At 46.9% G+C, this 13,419-nt stretch overlaps 1 protein-coding gene across 3 annotated transcripts; it reads left to right on the top strand.

Annotated features, from left to right (window-relative positions):
• Positions 1–935: 935 nt before the first annotated feature.
• Positions 936–11,948, top strand: SLC51B (solute carrier family 51, beta subunit). Of its 3 annotated transcripts, none has more exons than XM_010834568.1 (5): positions 936–1,405; positions 6,773–6,885; positions 7,549–7,759; positions 8,826–8,916; positions 11,622–11,943. In XM_010834568.1, the coding sequence occupies exons 3-5, from the start codon at positions 7,663–7,665 to the stop codon at positions 11,824–11,826; spliced, it is 393 nt and encodes a 130-aa protein (XP_010832870.1). In that variant the 5' UTR covers positions 936–1,405; positions 6,773–6,885; positions 7,549–7,662; the 3' UTR covers positions 11,827–11,943. The 3 variants fall into 3 exon arrangements, with proteins under 3 accessions (XP_010832870.1, XP_010832869.1, XP_010832868.1); XM_010834567.1 differs by having other exon boundaries at positions 6,773–6,899; XM_010834566.1 differs by lacking the exon at positions 6,773–6,885 and having other exon boundaries at positions 951–1,405; positions 11,622–11,948.
• The last annotated feature ends 1,471 nt before the right edge of the window (positions 11,949–13,419 follow it).

The following is a 13,419-nucleotide window of genomic DNA, read 5'->3' as shown; positions in this document are numbered from 1 at the left end:
GATTTCGCTCTACATCCATATCCCTTATCCTGTTTTGTGGCATGAGCTGCTTCTGCCTACCCTGTAACTACTGTGCCGCCTCCCACCATCTCTGTGCTTCAGCTGCATTGCCCTTTGTTGTGCGTTTCTCAGACTCGTGAACCTCATTATTTCTTCAGCACCTTTGCACTGCTGCCCCAAGTCTTTGCATAGTTAATTCTTCATCATTCAGTTTTTAGTAACGTAATTCAGTAATCACAGCCCCCATCTATTTCTGCATCATTTTGCTGTTGAAATTATTCACAGAAATTGTCACTAGTTGAAATTATTTGTTTTACTTACTTTTTTGTGGGCTGTCTGTCCCCTAGAGTATGAGCTTCAGGAGACTAGATACCTTGCCTGTCTTGCTTACCTTGTGTCCACAGTAGGTGTTCGAGTAATATTTATTGAATGAATGAGTGACGGAATGAGGAGGAGCTGGAGTTCCATTCAGGCCCTAGGTCCCCATTGCACCTCCTTTTCTCTGTTGTCCACACCGCTGGCCAGTATTAACTCGTAGAGGAGCTTGCACCTGTCATGTGACTTCTTTCAACCTCTTTTGTCATGTGGGAAATGGGAACCCTACTCCTTGCTAAGCCAGCTCTAAGGATTTTTGGAGATGCAAGGAGCTGGTAGGTAGAAAAGCCCACTGATGATCAGAATTGAATGTGTCTGGCTTGGCTGGGGGACACCTCGCTCCTACCTCCCCACCAAGCCCTTGCTACACAGCGCTGACCTGCTTCCTCCTCTCTGGATCACCCACACAGCCTCACGTGTCTTGCCTCCCCACCCCCAGCCCTCCAAAGGTCTTATTTTATAGCTTCCTGTGAGGATATCACATGAGGCCATGACCCTCGCTGTGAGAAAGCAGAGGCTGTAAAAGGCCAGCCTTGGCTCCCTGCTCGGTGGTTAAATATTGCTAACACCAGGAAATAGAGCCCCAGCGTGGGCATAGCACACATCCCCCTGCAATGATGGCGCTCCGGACAGAGGGTCCTCCCCAGCCCGTTCCTCTGGGCTGGCAGGAGGGTTTGGATGTTTTCCTGTTACCTGAGGCCAACAGATAAGAAGGAAAGTATCGGGCTCCTGGTTCTTGCTGACTGTGAAAGTCAGATGGAGCCTGTTTGCCATCAGCGGCCACTCATTCAAGAGGTCAGTCACCCCGGAGTGACAAAGGAGGCTCCAGGCATGGGCGTGTGCTAAATGCAGAGCTCCCAAATGGGCCTGGCTGCCACAGGCTCTGCCGCACTGCCCCCCAGGTGACAGCTATGCGGGAAGCTCCGGTGCAGAGACCAACCAGTGTCCCCTGAAAGGAGGAGGAGGAAGAGAGAAATCAGTGCTGCTCCCGCCAGCAGACCAGACGAGTCCTCGGAACCCGGGACCCAGGGTGAGTGTCTTCAGCCTGCCGCGGGAATGGGGTGGCGGGTGCCAGGTGTTTGGCAGGAATCATGTCCAGGGGCAGGTGGTTAAGCTCTGATTAAAATGCAGGCATCTCATACTGAGTGAAGTAAGTCAGACAGAGAAGGAGAAATACCCTGTGATATCCCTTATCTGTGGAATCTAAAAAGAAATGATACAAATGAACTTACTTACAAAACAAACAGACTCACAGACTGAGAAAACAGAACTTATGGTTGCCCAGGGGAGGGATCGTTAGGGAGTTTGGGATGGACACTGTACACACTGCTATGTTTAAATGGATAACCAACAAAGCCCTACTGTATAGCACAGGGAACTCTGCTCAATGTTATGTGGCAGCCTGGATGTTTGGGGGAGAGTGGATACATGTATATGTATGGCTGAGTTCCTTCTCTGTTCACCTGAAACTGTCACAACATTGTTAATCAGCTATACGCCAATACAAAATTAAAAGTTCAAAAGAAAAATAAAAAAGAAAGATAAAAATATAAATAAAGCAGGAATCTCCTGGAGGGGCCTAAGAGCACATGACGACTAAATGCAATACGATATCTTGGATGGGAACCAGAAGCAGGAAAAAGACAATAACAGAAAAGTGAAATGCAAATAAATCATGACATTTAGCTAATAATTTTTTAAAAATTCAGAGATATTACTGCTATACTCTGTAGAAAAAACTGGATAAGTGCTTTGAGGGGAATGTGGCCTTTGTTTCTGTAGCATTAACATAGAGAGGGCCAACGTGTATCCATCTTATCATTTTGTTTCATGTGTTGCTATATTTTTATTATAACAATACTATGCATGTTTAAAAACATACATTCCACTGTGGGCATCAGTCCACATGCAGATGTGTACATTTTTTGATTAGTTCCAGTACCACACTGTCTTGATTACTGGAGTTTTAAAGTGAGTCTGGAAGTTGGGTAGCATCAGTGCTCTAACTTTGTTCTTCTCCTTCAATCCTGTGTTGAGTATCCTGGGCCTTTTGCTTCTCCTTATAAACTTGAAATTCAGTTTGTCAATATCCATAAAATAACTTGCTGGGATTTTGATTTGGGCTGCCTGTATCTTTAGATCACATTGGGAAGAACTGACATGTTGATTAGTTCCACTAATTTAACATCCAAAATTGGAATTTTGGTCCAGAAAGGTATAAATACAATTGATACATACTTTTTTTTTATCAAGGTATAGTTGATTTCAATATTATATGTTTCAGGCGTATAACATAGTGATTCACAATTCTGAAATGTTATACTCTGTTTATAGTTATTATAAACTATTGCCTGCATTCCTTGTGCTGTACAATATATCCTTGTAGCTTATTTATTTTATACATAGTAGTCTGTATCTCTGAATCCCCTACCCCCTCTTGTCCCTCCCTTGCCTTCTTCCCACTAGTAACCACTAGTTTGTTCTCTATGTATCTGTGAGTCTCTTTCTTTTCTGTTATAGTCACTAGTTTGTTTTTTAGATTCCATATATAAGTGACACCATACAGTATTTGTCTTTCTTTGCCTGACTTATTCCACTTAGCCTCATACCTCCAAGTCATCCATGCTGTCGCAAATGGCAAGATTTCATTCTTTTTTATGACTGAGTCCATTGTACAGGTGTACCACGTCTTCATCCATATCTGTCAATGGACATTTAGGTGGCTTCCATATCTTGGCTATCGTAAATAATGCTACTATGAACATCGGAGTGAATGTATCATTTGAATTGGTGTTTTCATTTTCTTTGGCTAATATTTGCATACATTTAAAATACACACAAATATAAAAAATGTGTGTTTTTAGAATATACATACAAAATATATACATTTTAAAATGTAATTACATGTATCATTTTCACAAAGGTAGTAGGTACTCAGGAGAAATGTATACAGTACTGCTGCTGCTAAGTCGCTTCAGTCGTGTCCGACTCTGTGCGACCCCTGAGATGGCAGCAAACCAGGCTCCCCCCACCCTGGGATTCTCCAGGCAAGAACATTGGAGTGGGTTGCCATTTCCTTCTCCAATGCATGAAAGTGAAAAGTGAAAGTGAAGTCGCTCAGTCGTGTCCGACTCTTAGCGACCCCAAGGACCACAGCCTACCAGGTTCCTCCGTCCATGGGATTTTCCAGGCAAGAGTACTGGAGTGCGGTGCCATTGCCTTCTCCGGTATACAGTACAGAAGTGTTCAAAGTGGATGTCCCATGGGTCTACACCCCAGCCCACTTCCCTAGAGGGAGCTGGTGTTGACATCTCGACCTCTGTGTTCTTTTCTCTGTGGGTGTACATCGGGGGAGGGGGTGCATGTTCCGCATATGCAACAGGGGTCTGTGGCCAATATTACCAATTAATCCAGGTATTCCTGCATCTGAGACTAGACAGAAGATCACAACCCTTAACAAGTGCTCTGGAGAAGTTGGAGCTGGAACACAAGATCACATCGATTGGCCATCCCTGTAATTTGTCTTTCCATTATTCAGTGTATATATATTTCAAATGCTTAAGTAGGTAGTGGGCATCTGAGTCTGTGCAACTCTTTAAAAAAAAAAAATCTTTCTTTTTCCCTGACTTCCATCTCTGTCTTGGCACATTAGTAGTGTAGTGATGCTTTTGTTGCTAAGTTGTATCCGATTCATGTACAGCCCCATGGACTGTAGCCCTCCAGGCTCCTCTGTCCATGGAATTTCCCAGACAAGAATACTGGAATGGGTTGCCATTTCCTTCTCCAGGGGATCTTCCTGACCCAGGGATCAGATCCCCATCTCCTGCATTACAGGCATATTCTTCACTACTGAGCCACCCAGGAAGCCCTTAGCATGTGAATGATGACTCATATATGGAAAACTTGGCTCAGTATTATATTTGTATCAAAATATTTTCCTTCAAAATCTGTAGATGTTTGTTCAGTTTTCTCAGAGCATTTAGAGTTGGAGAAAACTCTGACGTCAGTCTTTTTATTAGTACCTTGTTTTTTTGTTTGGCTGCTTGCCATCCAGTTGTTTTTGAATGTTCCTGGCTGAGCCTGCAAAGGTTATTTTGGATTGGACATCAAGAGTTGGGGGGATTCTGAGATGGCCTCTGGCCTCTCTTTGCCTTGTTGTCCTCTTAGCCCTATGACATGTTTTCATGATTGGTTTGTTCAAAACCCTTTACTTTGATCTCCACTTCTGACCCCTTTTCCTCCCCTCTCCCTCCCATGCCCATCCCCGCACCAGAGATAATTATCTAATGTGTTGAATGTCTCTTTTTAAAAATATGTCTTTGTAAAATGTGTATTGTTGTTTTGTATGCATGTATTTTGAATTTTCATAAATGGTGTTGCATGCTCCCTTATGATCCTTGGGGATACTTTCAGGATATGAATACACTCAGGAGAAGAACTGCTGGATCATGTGTACACTTACTTTGACTAATGTGCTCTCTAGATGGCTGCCCCAGTCTACACACCCTGGCAGGGCATAAGGCTACAGCCCCAGAACCACACCAACACCTGGCATTATCCACCTTCCAAACTACGCCAGTCTAATAGATGTCAAGTGGTGTTTCATTTCATTTTAATTGTCATTCTTCTGATTTCCAAAGAGTTTAAGCATATTTTCATATGCTTGTTAGCCTTTTGAGTTTCCTATTTTGTAAACTGCCTGTTTATATTATCTATTAGGATTCTAGTCTTTTTCCTGTTGTTAGAATTCTTTGTACATTTTAGATATCAGTTTCTTCTGGGTTTTAAGCATTACAAGTATCTTATCCCAATCAGAAATGTGTTTACTACTGTATTGATAGTATTCTTCATTGAACAGATCATCTTATTTTGATGTAATCAAATTCAACAGTTTTCTGTTGTTATCCAGTGACTTAAGCTTGTATGGTTTTAAGAAGTGCTACCCTACTTCTCGGAGAAGGCAATGGCACCCCACTACAGAACTCTTGCCTAGAAAATCCCATGGATGGAGGAGCCTGGAAGGCTGCAGTCCATGGGGTCGCTGAGGGTCAGACATGACTGAGGGATTTCACTTTCACTTTCCACTTTCATGCATTGGAGAAGGAAATGGCAACCCACTCCAGTGTTCTTGCCTGGAGAATCCCAGGGACGGGGGAGCCTGGTGGGCTGCTGTCTGAGGGGTCGCACAGAGTCGGACACGACTGAAGTGACTTAGCAGCAGCAGCACCCTACTTCTATTAACTTTGCACTTTTTCCTCTTGCATTTAGGCCTTTAATATTGGAGTCTGTTTTTGTGTGTGTTGTTTGTTAGATGTGCATCTGTGCGTGATGTGTGCTAGTCGTGTCCAACTCTTGTGACCAAGGACTCCAGGCTCCTCTGTCCATGGATTTCCCAGGCAAGAATACTAGCATGGGTTGCCATTTACACCCCCAGGGGATCGTCCCAACACAGGAATTGAACCTGCATCTCCTGCATGGGCAGGTGGATTGGAGCCACCTGGGAAACCCCTAGATGTGCAACTGGTCTTCCTTTCTCCATAGAGTGAACCAGTTTTCCTGACACCATCTACTAAACAATTCCTCCTTTCCCTACTGGTCAGCAGAGCTATCCTTACCTTGGAAATATTAAGTTTCTGCATGAATATAGGTCTCTATGAAATCTCTGTTCCCATGCCTTGGCATAATGACGTGGTTTTATGTCAAAACCACATTTTTTATTATAATACATCTCAACATCTGATGGGGCCAGTCTCCCCTCTTAGTCTTTTTTTCGATGTTTAGGTGCTCAGTTCTGTCTGACTCTGCAGTTTACTTTGTCTATATAAATACTAGAATAAGTGTATCAAGGTCCTCAAAAAACATCCAGTTAGAATTTTGGCTGAGATTGCATTGAATTTATAGATTTAGTTGGGGATAACTGATATCTTAGTAAGTTTATCCTGTCTGAAAACATAAATCCCACTCTATTCAGATCATTTATTATTATTATCTTGTTCTAGAGTTAAAAAATGTTCTTCAAGGGACTTCCCTGGTGGTCCAGGAGTTAAGAACTCCATGCTTCCACTGCAGGGGTCACAGGTTCGATCTCTGTTTGGGTAACTAAGATCCTACATGCCCTGCAGCACAGCCCCCACCTCCCAAAAATTCTTCATATGCTACTGTGCTACTGTGGGATGCTGGGATGCTACTGTGAATGATCTTCTTTTTATTTAATTTTCCAGTTTCACTAATAATGGGAGAAATACTATTTCGAGCTTGTATACAGCAACTTCAGTGAATGCATCTATTAGTTCTATTGTTTATTTTTCTAGGTATTAATAGATGATCTTGTCATCTGAAAATTATGAGTTTTAACTCTTTCTTATCAAGTTTTACACTTCCTTTTCTTTCCTTATAGCACTTGTTAGGACCTCTGCTGCTGCTACTGCTAAGTTGCTTCAGTCGTGTCCGACTCTGTGCGACCCCACAGACAGCAGCCCACCAGGCTCCGCCGTCCCTGGGATTCTCCAGGCAAGAATACCAGAGTGGGTTGCCATTTCCTTCTCCAATGCATGAAAGTGAAAAGTGAAAGTGAAGTCGCTCAGTCGTGTCCGACTCTTAGCGACCTCATGGACTGCAGCCTACCATGCTCCTCCGACCTCTAGGACTATATTAAACTGTAATGGTCCAAATTTAACCAGCAGCTACCTTTGTCTGGCACTTCACCATTCTCCACTCTGGGTCCTGGGTATTTTGATATCCAGGAGAGAGACGGTGATAGGCCCAGCCTTCATCACGTAGGGGAGACAGGCACCTGTGATTGGCCAGCACAGGAAAATCCGCTGCTAAGGAAACTTAGTGAAGGAGTGGGTGGACTGCAGACGCTCGAGGGGATGCTCGGCAGGCGAGACTGGAGAGACCCTGCAAGAGTCGGTCCCACAGCCCATCAGTGGCTCAGTCCTTCCCACACCCGCGTCAGTGCTCCTCCCCACGTGTAATGAGTTTTAATAAAGATTTGAGTGGCTCCCACTTCTATGGTCTCTGCTCAGGCCCCACCTGCTCCGGGAGTTCCAGCTATTTCAGTCCTGTAACTTTGGGCCCAGGGAGAGGCAGAGTTTGGGCCCAGGGTTTGGGCAGGGAGGGGAGAGTAAGTTGGGGTGGGATATCCATTCATGCTCCGTTCTTCGTTTCCAGGAGTCTTCAGGCCTTTGCCAAGGGTCATAACCTTAGTAGGCCAGGAAAGCAGCTGGGAGCAAAGGGGTCTGAGAACTTCCTTGTCAGAAACATATCCCAACCAGGAGCAGGGGCATGAACTACAGTGAGAAGCTAACCGGAGCCCCACCCATGACCGAGGTGCCTCTGGAGCTGCTGGAAGAAATGCTTTGGTTTTTCCGAGTAGAGGACGGTAAGCGGCGGGGATGGGTGGTGGAGGTGCGCTCTCCTGGCTGAAGCCCCCATCATGGTCCTCTCCTCCACGGCAGGCTGCACGTTTCCTCCAGGGCAAGAACTGAGGCTGAGGGTCGCACTACCCAGAGGGGCCTGGCTAAACTGCGCTCTCCTTTCCTCGGGTCTGGTCGCTCATGTACTCATCCATCCTGTCATTCACAAATATTTATTAAGTTCCTTCTGTGCACCACGGACTGTTCTCAGCATGGGGGTTACAGAAGTGGAAACACAAAAATCTCTGCCCTCATAGAGCATTCCTTCTAGTGAAAGAGGAAAACCAGCAAATGTCTAAAATGCATAGCGTGCTAGTGAAATGAGTAATAAGGAGAAAATTTAAGCCAAGAAAGGAATAGGAAGTGTGCAGCCATGGAATGTAATGTGGTCAAGGAAGGCCTCCCTCAGAAGCTGATGTTTGAATAAAGGCTTTCAGGAGGTGACAGAATTAGCCATGCAGATTATGTGGGGAAAGGCATTCCTGGTAGAGTGAACAGTAAATGCAAAAGCTCTGAAGCTAGATGCTGCCTCATCTGGGTATGGTATGGACAGATCCTGATTCTCCAAACTCAGATGAGCTACTTTATGTATTATCTGCAGGCAGCTTGTCAAATCTAATTTAACTGCCACCCTTTCTTCCCTCCCTCCCTCACTTCTTTCCTCCCTCCCTTGCTTCCTTCTTCCCTTCCTCCCTCCCTTCCTTTCCCTTGTACTGCACTTGGCCAGCCCCTAGCAAAACTCTGAAGATGGTGAAGTTTATCTTCACTACACACCTCCTTTCCCCACTATTATTATCCCACTGCAGTGCTGTCTCCCCCAGGTAGATGAGAACTTCTTTGGAGCAGAGATCTCTTCTCCCCCTATCCCCTACTTTGGACCAGGAGTTCCCTGGCTCATCTTCAGCTTGGTTAGTCTCTCTCTACAATATGTGACCCACAGCAGGGGGAAGCTGATGCTGTGAGTTGGTCTGTTAGGGGCCTGAGGGGCACCCGGCCTGTCCTCAAGGCTCCATCCTGCATGTCCCTCCCCAGCAACTCCTTGGAATTGTTCCATGTTCGTCCTGGCAGCCTTGGTGGTCATAATAAGCTTCATCCTCTTGGGAAGGAACATCCAGGCAAACAGGTGAGGAGCTGGTCTAGGGGTGGTCTCTGAAGGGTGGGGAAATCTAAAGAGGGGTCATCTAGAGACCTTGGCTGTCCACCCTTTGGGTCAACAAAATGCAGCCTGCAGGGTTCTGTTTGTTTGAGAACCCAAAGCTGCAGAAAAACTAGCAGCTATCCCCGATGACCATTCCCTGGCCAGGAAGCAGGGTGGGGGCTGGTGTGTCTCAGAAATCAGGATCACTGGCTCTGGAGTCATACAGGCTGGGTTCAGATTCCAGTTCTGCCACTCACTAGCTGGGCAAGACACGCAGTACCTCCAGGCTGGCTTCTCCTTCTATAAATGGCAACCGTGATGGATTCTTTCCTTATAGGATTGTGGGGAGTGCTCAGTGGGGGCTTTTGCAGAATTAGGGATGTGGTTACATGGGAAAACCTTGTGCTACTCCAAGGCCAAATGCAGGGCATGGATAGAGACCTGAGATTACTTGGGACTCCTGGGTAATTCTGACATTTTTATGACAACAATACTCCTTAACCCTGGATGAACAAACAAATCACCTGCGGAAGAATGTTAAACACAAGATTCTGATGCAGAGGGTCTGTGGGGGAGGGGACCTGGGCACTGGCATTTTGTTAAACTCTCTGGATGAGACCAGGATTAACTTTTGAAAGCTCCTTGAGGGCGGGAACTACATTTGACTCAACTTTGCTTCCCCAAGCAACTGGCTCAGTGTCAGATTCTAGAAGTTATTCAACAAATAATTGGTTCACTCATTCCTTCATTCATTCAATAATTACTATATCCTAGTAACTAGCAGTGGGAGAAGGCAATGGCACCCCACTCCAGTACTGTTGCCCAGAAAATCCCATGGATGGAGGAGCCTGGTAGGCTGCAGTCCATGGGGTCGCTAAGAGTCAGACATGACTGAGGGATTTCACTTTCACTTTCCACTTTCATGCATTGGAGAAGGAAATGTCAACCCACTCCAGTGTTCTTGCCTGGAGAATCCCATGGACGGAGAAGCCTGGTAGGCTGCAGTCTATGGGTCTCACAGAGTCGGACACGACTGAAGCGACTTAGCAGCAGCAGCAGCAGTAACTAGCAGTAACTTTTAAACAGTAATACTGAGAATCCCTCCTCAGATCTATATCATGGTTTGCAATTTTGAAGGCACCTTCACATTCTCTCACTTGATCAAACCAGCCCTGTAAAGTGGGGCTGGCACAAGTTACTTAGTCCCACTGTACAGATTAAGCTCACTGAGGATCCATGGAAGGATTGGCCAACGTCCAAGCTCTTCTTCCTATGCTGTATCTTATGTCATCTATGAATCCTCCTCATAGTTTTGATATAAAGCCAGAAAGAAAGAACTCAGTTATTTCGTTCACATCAGTAACTAGTCGTTATGAACTGCTACAGCTCAGTCATCATTCATTCCACAGAATAAGCCGAGCACTGCTGTGGGCCAGGTTCTATGCCGAGAATGGGGACCACAGGGCTAGACAAGATAGATTCAGCCTTGGTCTTACGGAGTTGACAGTTTGGTAGGGAGACAACTGTAGTTGAGAATGACAGGTGATGACTGTGGGATATACAGAGGTGGGATCTAGGGACTTGAGGGCAAAAAAGAGATGGAGGCTGTGCTGACCAAGGGACAGCACACCCCAAGCTCAAGGGAGGAGCAGGAGGGCCCAGGGGGCTGTAGTGTGGACTCTGGGGGCGGGAGGAAAGGGAGGTCAAGAGGCAGCAGGGCCCAGAGTGTACACGCCCTGGGGGCTCCCTAAGGAGTTTTCAGGTTCTAGCTCATGGGCACTGGGGAGCCAGAGAAGAGCTTTGTACAGGGACATGAAAGGTTTATGTTTTAGTGAGATCAGTCTGCTAGAAGGACCCAGAGGGGTAGTGCCTCTGAGAAAGTGAATTTTCCTCTCTCAGACTGTCAGGAAGCATCCGCCTCGGCAAAGTCACCTCGGAGACAAGGCAGCTGTCCTCAGGATCAGCAGACAGTCAGATGTTCCCCATCTGACTGTGACCCAAACAGATTGTCTGGACAGTCAGCTCAAACCCTGGCGGGGTCTCTCCACTAGGAGATCTAGGGGTGGGGACTTGGAGTAGAACCACCTCAGAGGGAAGATGTTTGGGTAAGTTACTGGTAGGAAGGCTGGATCTTGGATGCCAGGTTCCAGAAGTGGGCAGTGGGGAGCCAGTGAAGGTACTTGAGCTGAGGACTCTGGAATCATGGCTGGTGTGCGTGGGCTGGTTTGGAGACATAAGCACCTAGAGGCAGAAGGATTAGGTAGGAATTTCCATCTAGAGATGGAGTGGAGTGAGGGTAGGGATGGGGTATAAGGACTATACTAAGCAGGATGAGAGTATAGCTTGGTGAAAAGAACACAGGACTGGGAGTCAGGAGAGAAATGCATGACCCAGGCACAAGCTCCTCAGGCCCCTCTGAGATATTATGTCACTTGCAAGAGAAGCAACAGTAGCTGAGTTCACGGATGGCACTGCGGGTTTGGTAAGATGATGCATGGAGAAGTCTAAGATGTTTCTCTGCCAAAAACCTATCAAACCATTTCAGCTTTCTCCCCAGACTGTTTCCAGAACTGTGTACTGGATCTACCACCTCAAACTTGCTAACCCACTTGGGAGCCCCAACCACTGCTCCAACCACTAGATACCCCCATACAGGGAACCCACAATCAATAGTGTTTCTCTCCTCCCAGAAATCAAAAGAAGCTGCCACCGGAAAAACAAACTCCAGAAGTCCTGTACTTGGCTGAGGGTGGAAACAAAGATGACAAGAACCTGACCATCCTAACAGAGACTTTGCTCTCTGAAAAGCCAACTTTGGCCCAGGGAGAAATGGAGGCAAAATGCAGTGATGTGCCGCGGGTCCATCTTCCAGACCCACAAGAACCTGAAAGCTAGTCAGGGTGCAGGGCAGTGCCCCCGGAGTGTTCGCAGACAGAGTGAGTGAACTGCAATCAAACTAAAACCCTGTTTTGAAAAAAATGAACAAAATCTTTTTATTAAAATGCTTCTGGATGTGGGCAGTTGGAATTGCATAGTTTGTTCAAATGGCGGTGGGCCACACAGAAGTGACTTGGAGTGAAAGTGCGAAATCCAGAGCCAGCTTGTGGGTCAGGAAGCCTGGTCAGACTCCTCACATGGTCTTGAGGAGTTCCCAGCCTCCCTCTGACCTCGGCTTCTCCATCTGTAGAATGTGGCTGAAGCCTGGGCTGGAGCTCCTGTTTTCAATCCAAGCTCCTGGAAGGGCTGAGTAAGGAAGGGGCAGGGTTCTGGGCTCAGAATTCCTTTCCCCTCCCTGCCCTCCATCTGATCCACCAGGGAAGCCCTGGACAGAGGAGCCTGGTGGGCTACAATAGATACAGTCGCACAGAGTCGGGCACGACTAAAGTGACTTAACATGTATACACTCCCTTCCCTCCACTGCAGCCCTCTCCTTTACCTGCTGATCTGCCGAGGGTCCATGAAAGACTTCCTCTGGGCCAGGGGCCCTGTGGTAAACAGAGCTAGAAAACTATGAAAGCCCCTGCCTCTGAGACCTTTCTCTTACTAACCATGGGATCCCAAAGGATCCTGTGTGTGAGCCACCATGCTGCAGTACAAACTGGGATGGCAACCCCAAATAATTTATGCAAAATTTATGAACCCAAAATGCTGTAGGTTCTATCTTCCAAAAGGGGACTTTGAACACACAGACCCATTGCCAAAGATCCTAGGTCCTGCCATCCCAGACTAGAGACAGAATATGCAGAACACTGTTTCTCCTTACTGGATGCCTGGTACACCCAGTGTGGGGTCCCTGGAGTCCTGGGTGATTGTCATTGGAGAAGATGACTTTGTTCTGCAGTTTTGATCAGTCACCTTGAGAAGCCTGGTCCTGAGGGTCTGTGGACAGAGTCCTTGATTTAAGGTTGGAAGATACAGGGGCCCTGCCTCCCGGAGAAATACCCCGGAGGCTCCCCGCACTGGCCAGCCTGCAGCACTTTCCCTCCACCTTCACTGAGAGGCAGAGCACTGGAAATAGCCCTTCCCCAGACAGCTTTGCTTCTCACAGGCTGAGTAGGATTTCTCAACTAGATTTTACTTGAGTAAACTGTGGGGTTTGTGGCCTGGGGGTTCTGCGAGGTCAGAAGACAAGGGGAGGGTCAGGCTCCAGCCCTGCAAAACCTGCCCCTGCCCTGCCCTGCCCTGCCCATCCACCAGGAGGTGCTGGGACTTCAGGGTGGGCTGCTCTCAAGCCTCATGAAGGCCTCATGAAGCTGTCCACCCAGAGCCATCCCCTAGGGGCCACATCAGGCCTGGCTGTAGCTGGAACAGGAAAGGGGATGATGGCACCATGACGGATGTTGCCATTTTCTTCCATTTCCGGCTGACCCCAGGTCTCCACGTTGTCACAGTGGTGTTTCCTTCAGGGTGAGGGATACAGTGGTTACCGTGGAAACTAAGGCCTGGAGGGAACAGGAGCAGCATTCCTGTCTGTCCCTACGGCTCCTA

The sequence above is a fragment of the Bison bison genome, unplaced genomic scaffold (assembly GCF_000754665.1).
Source record: "Bison bison bison isolate TAMUID 2011002044 unplaced genomic scaffold, Bison_UMD1.0 scf7180017864034, whole genome shotgun sequence".
NCBI classification, from domain to species: Eukaryota; Metazoa; Chordata; class Mammalia; order Artiodactyla; family Bovidae; genus Bison; species Bison bison.
The sequence above is the reverse complement of the archived record's forward strand: the minus strand, read 5'-3'. Positions and strand labels throughout refer to the sequence as shown.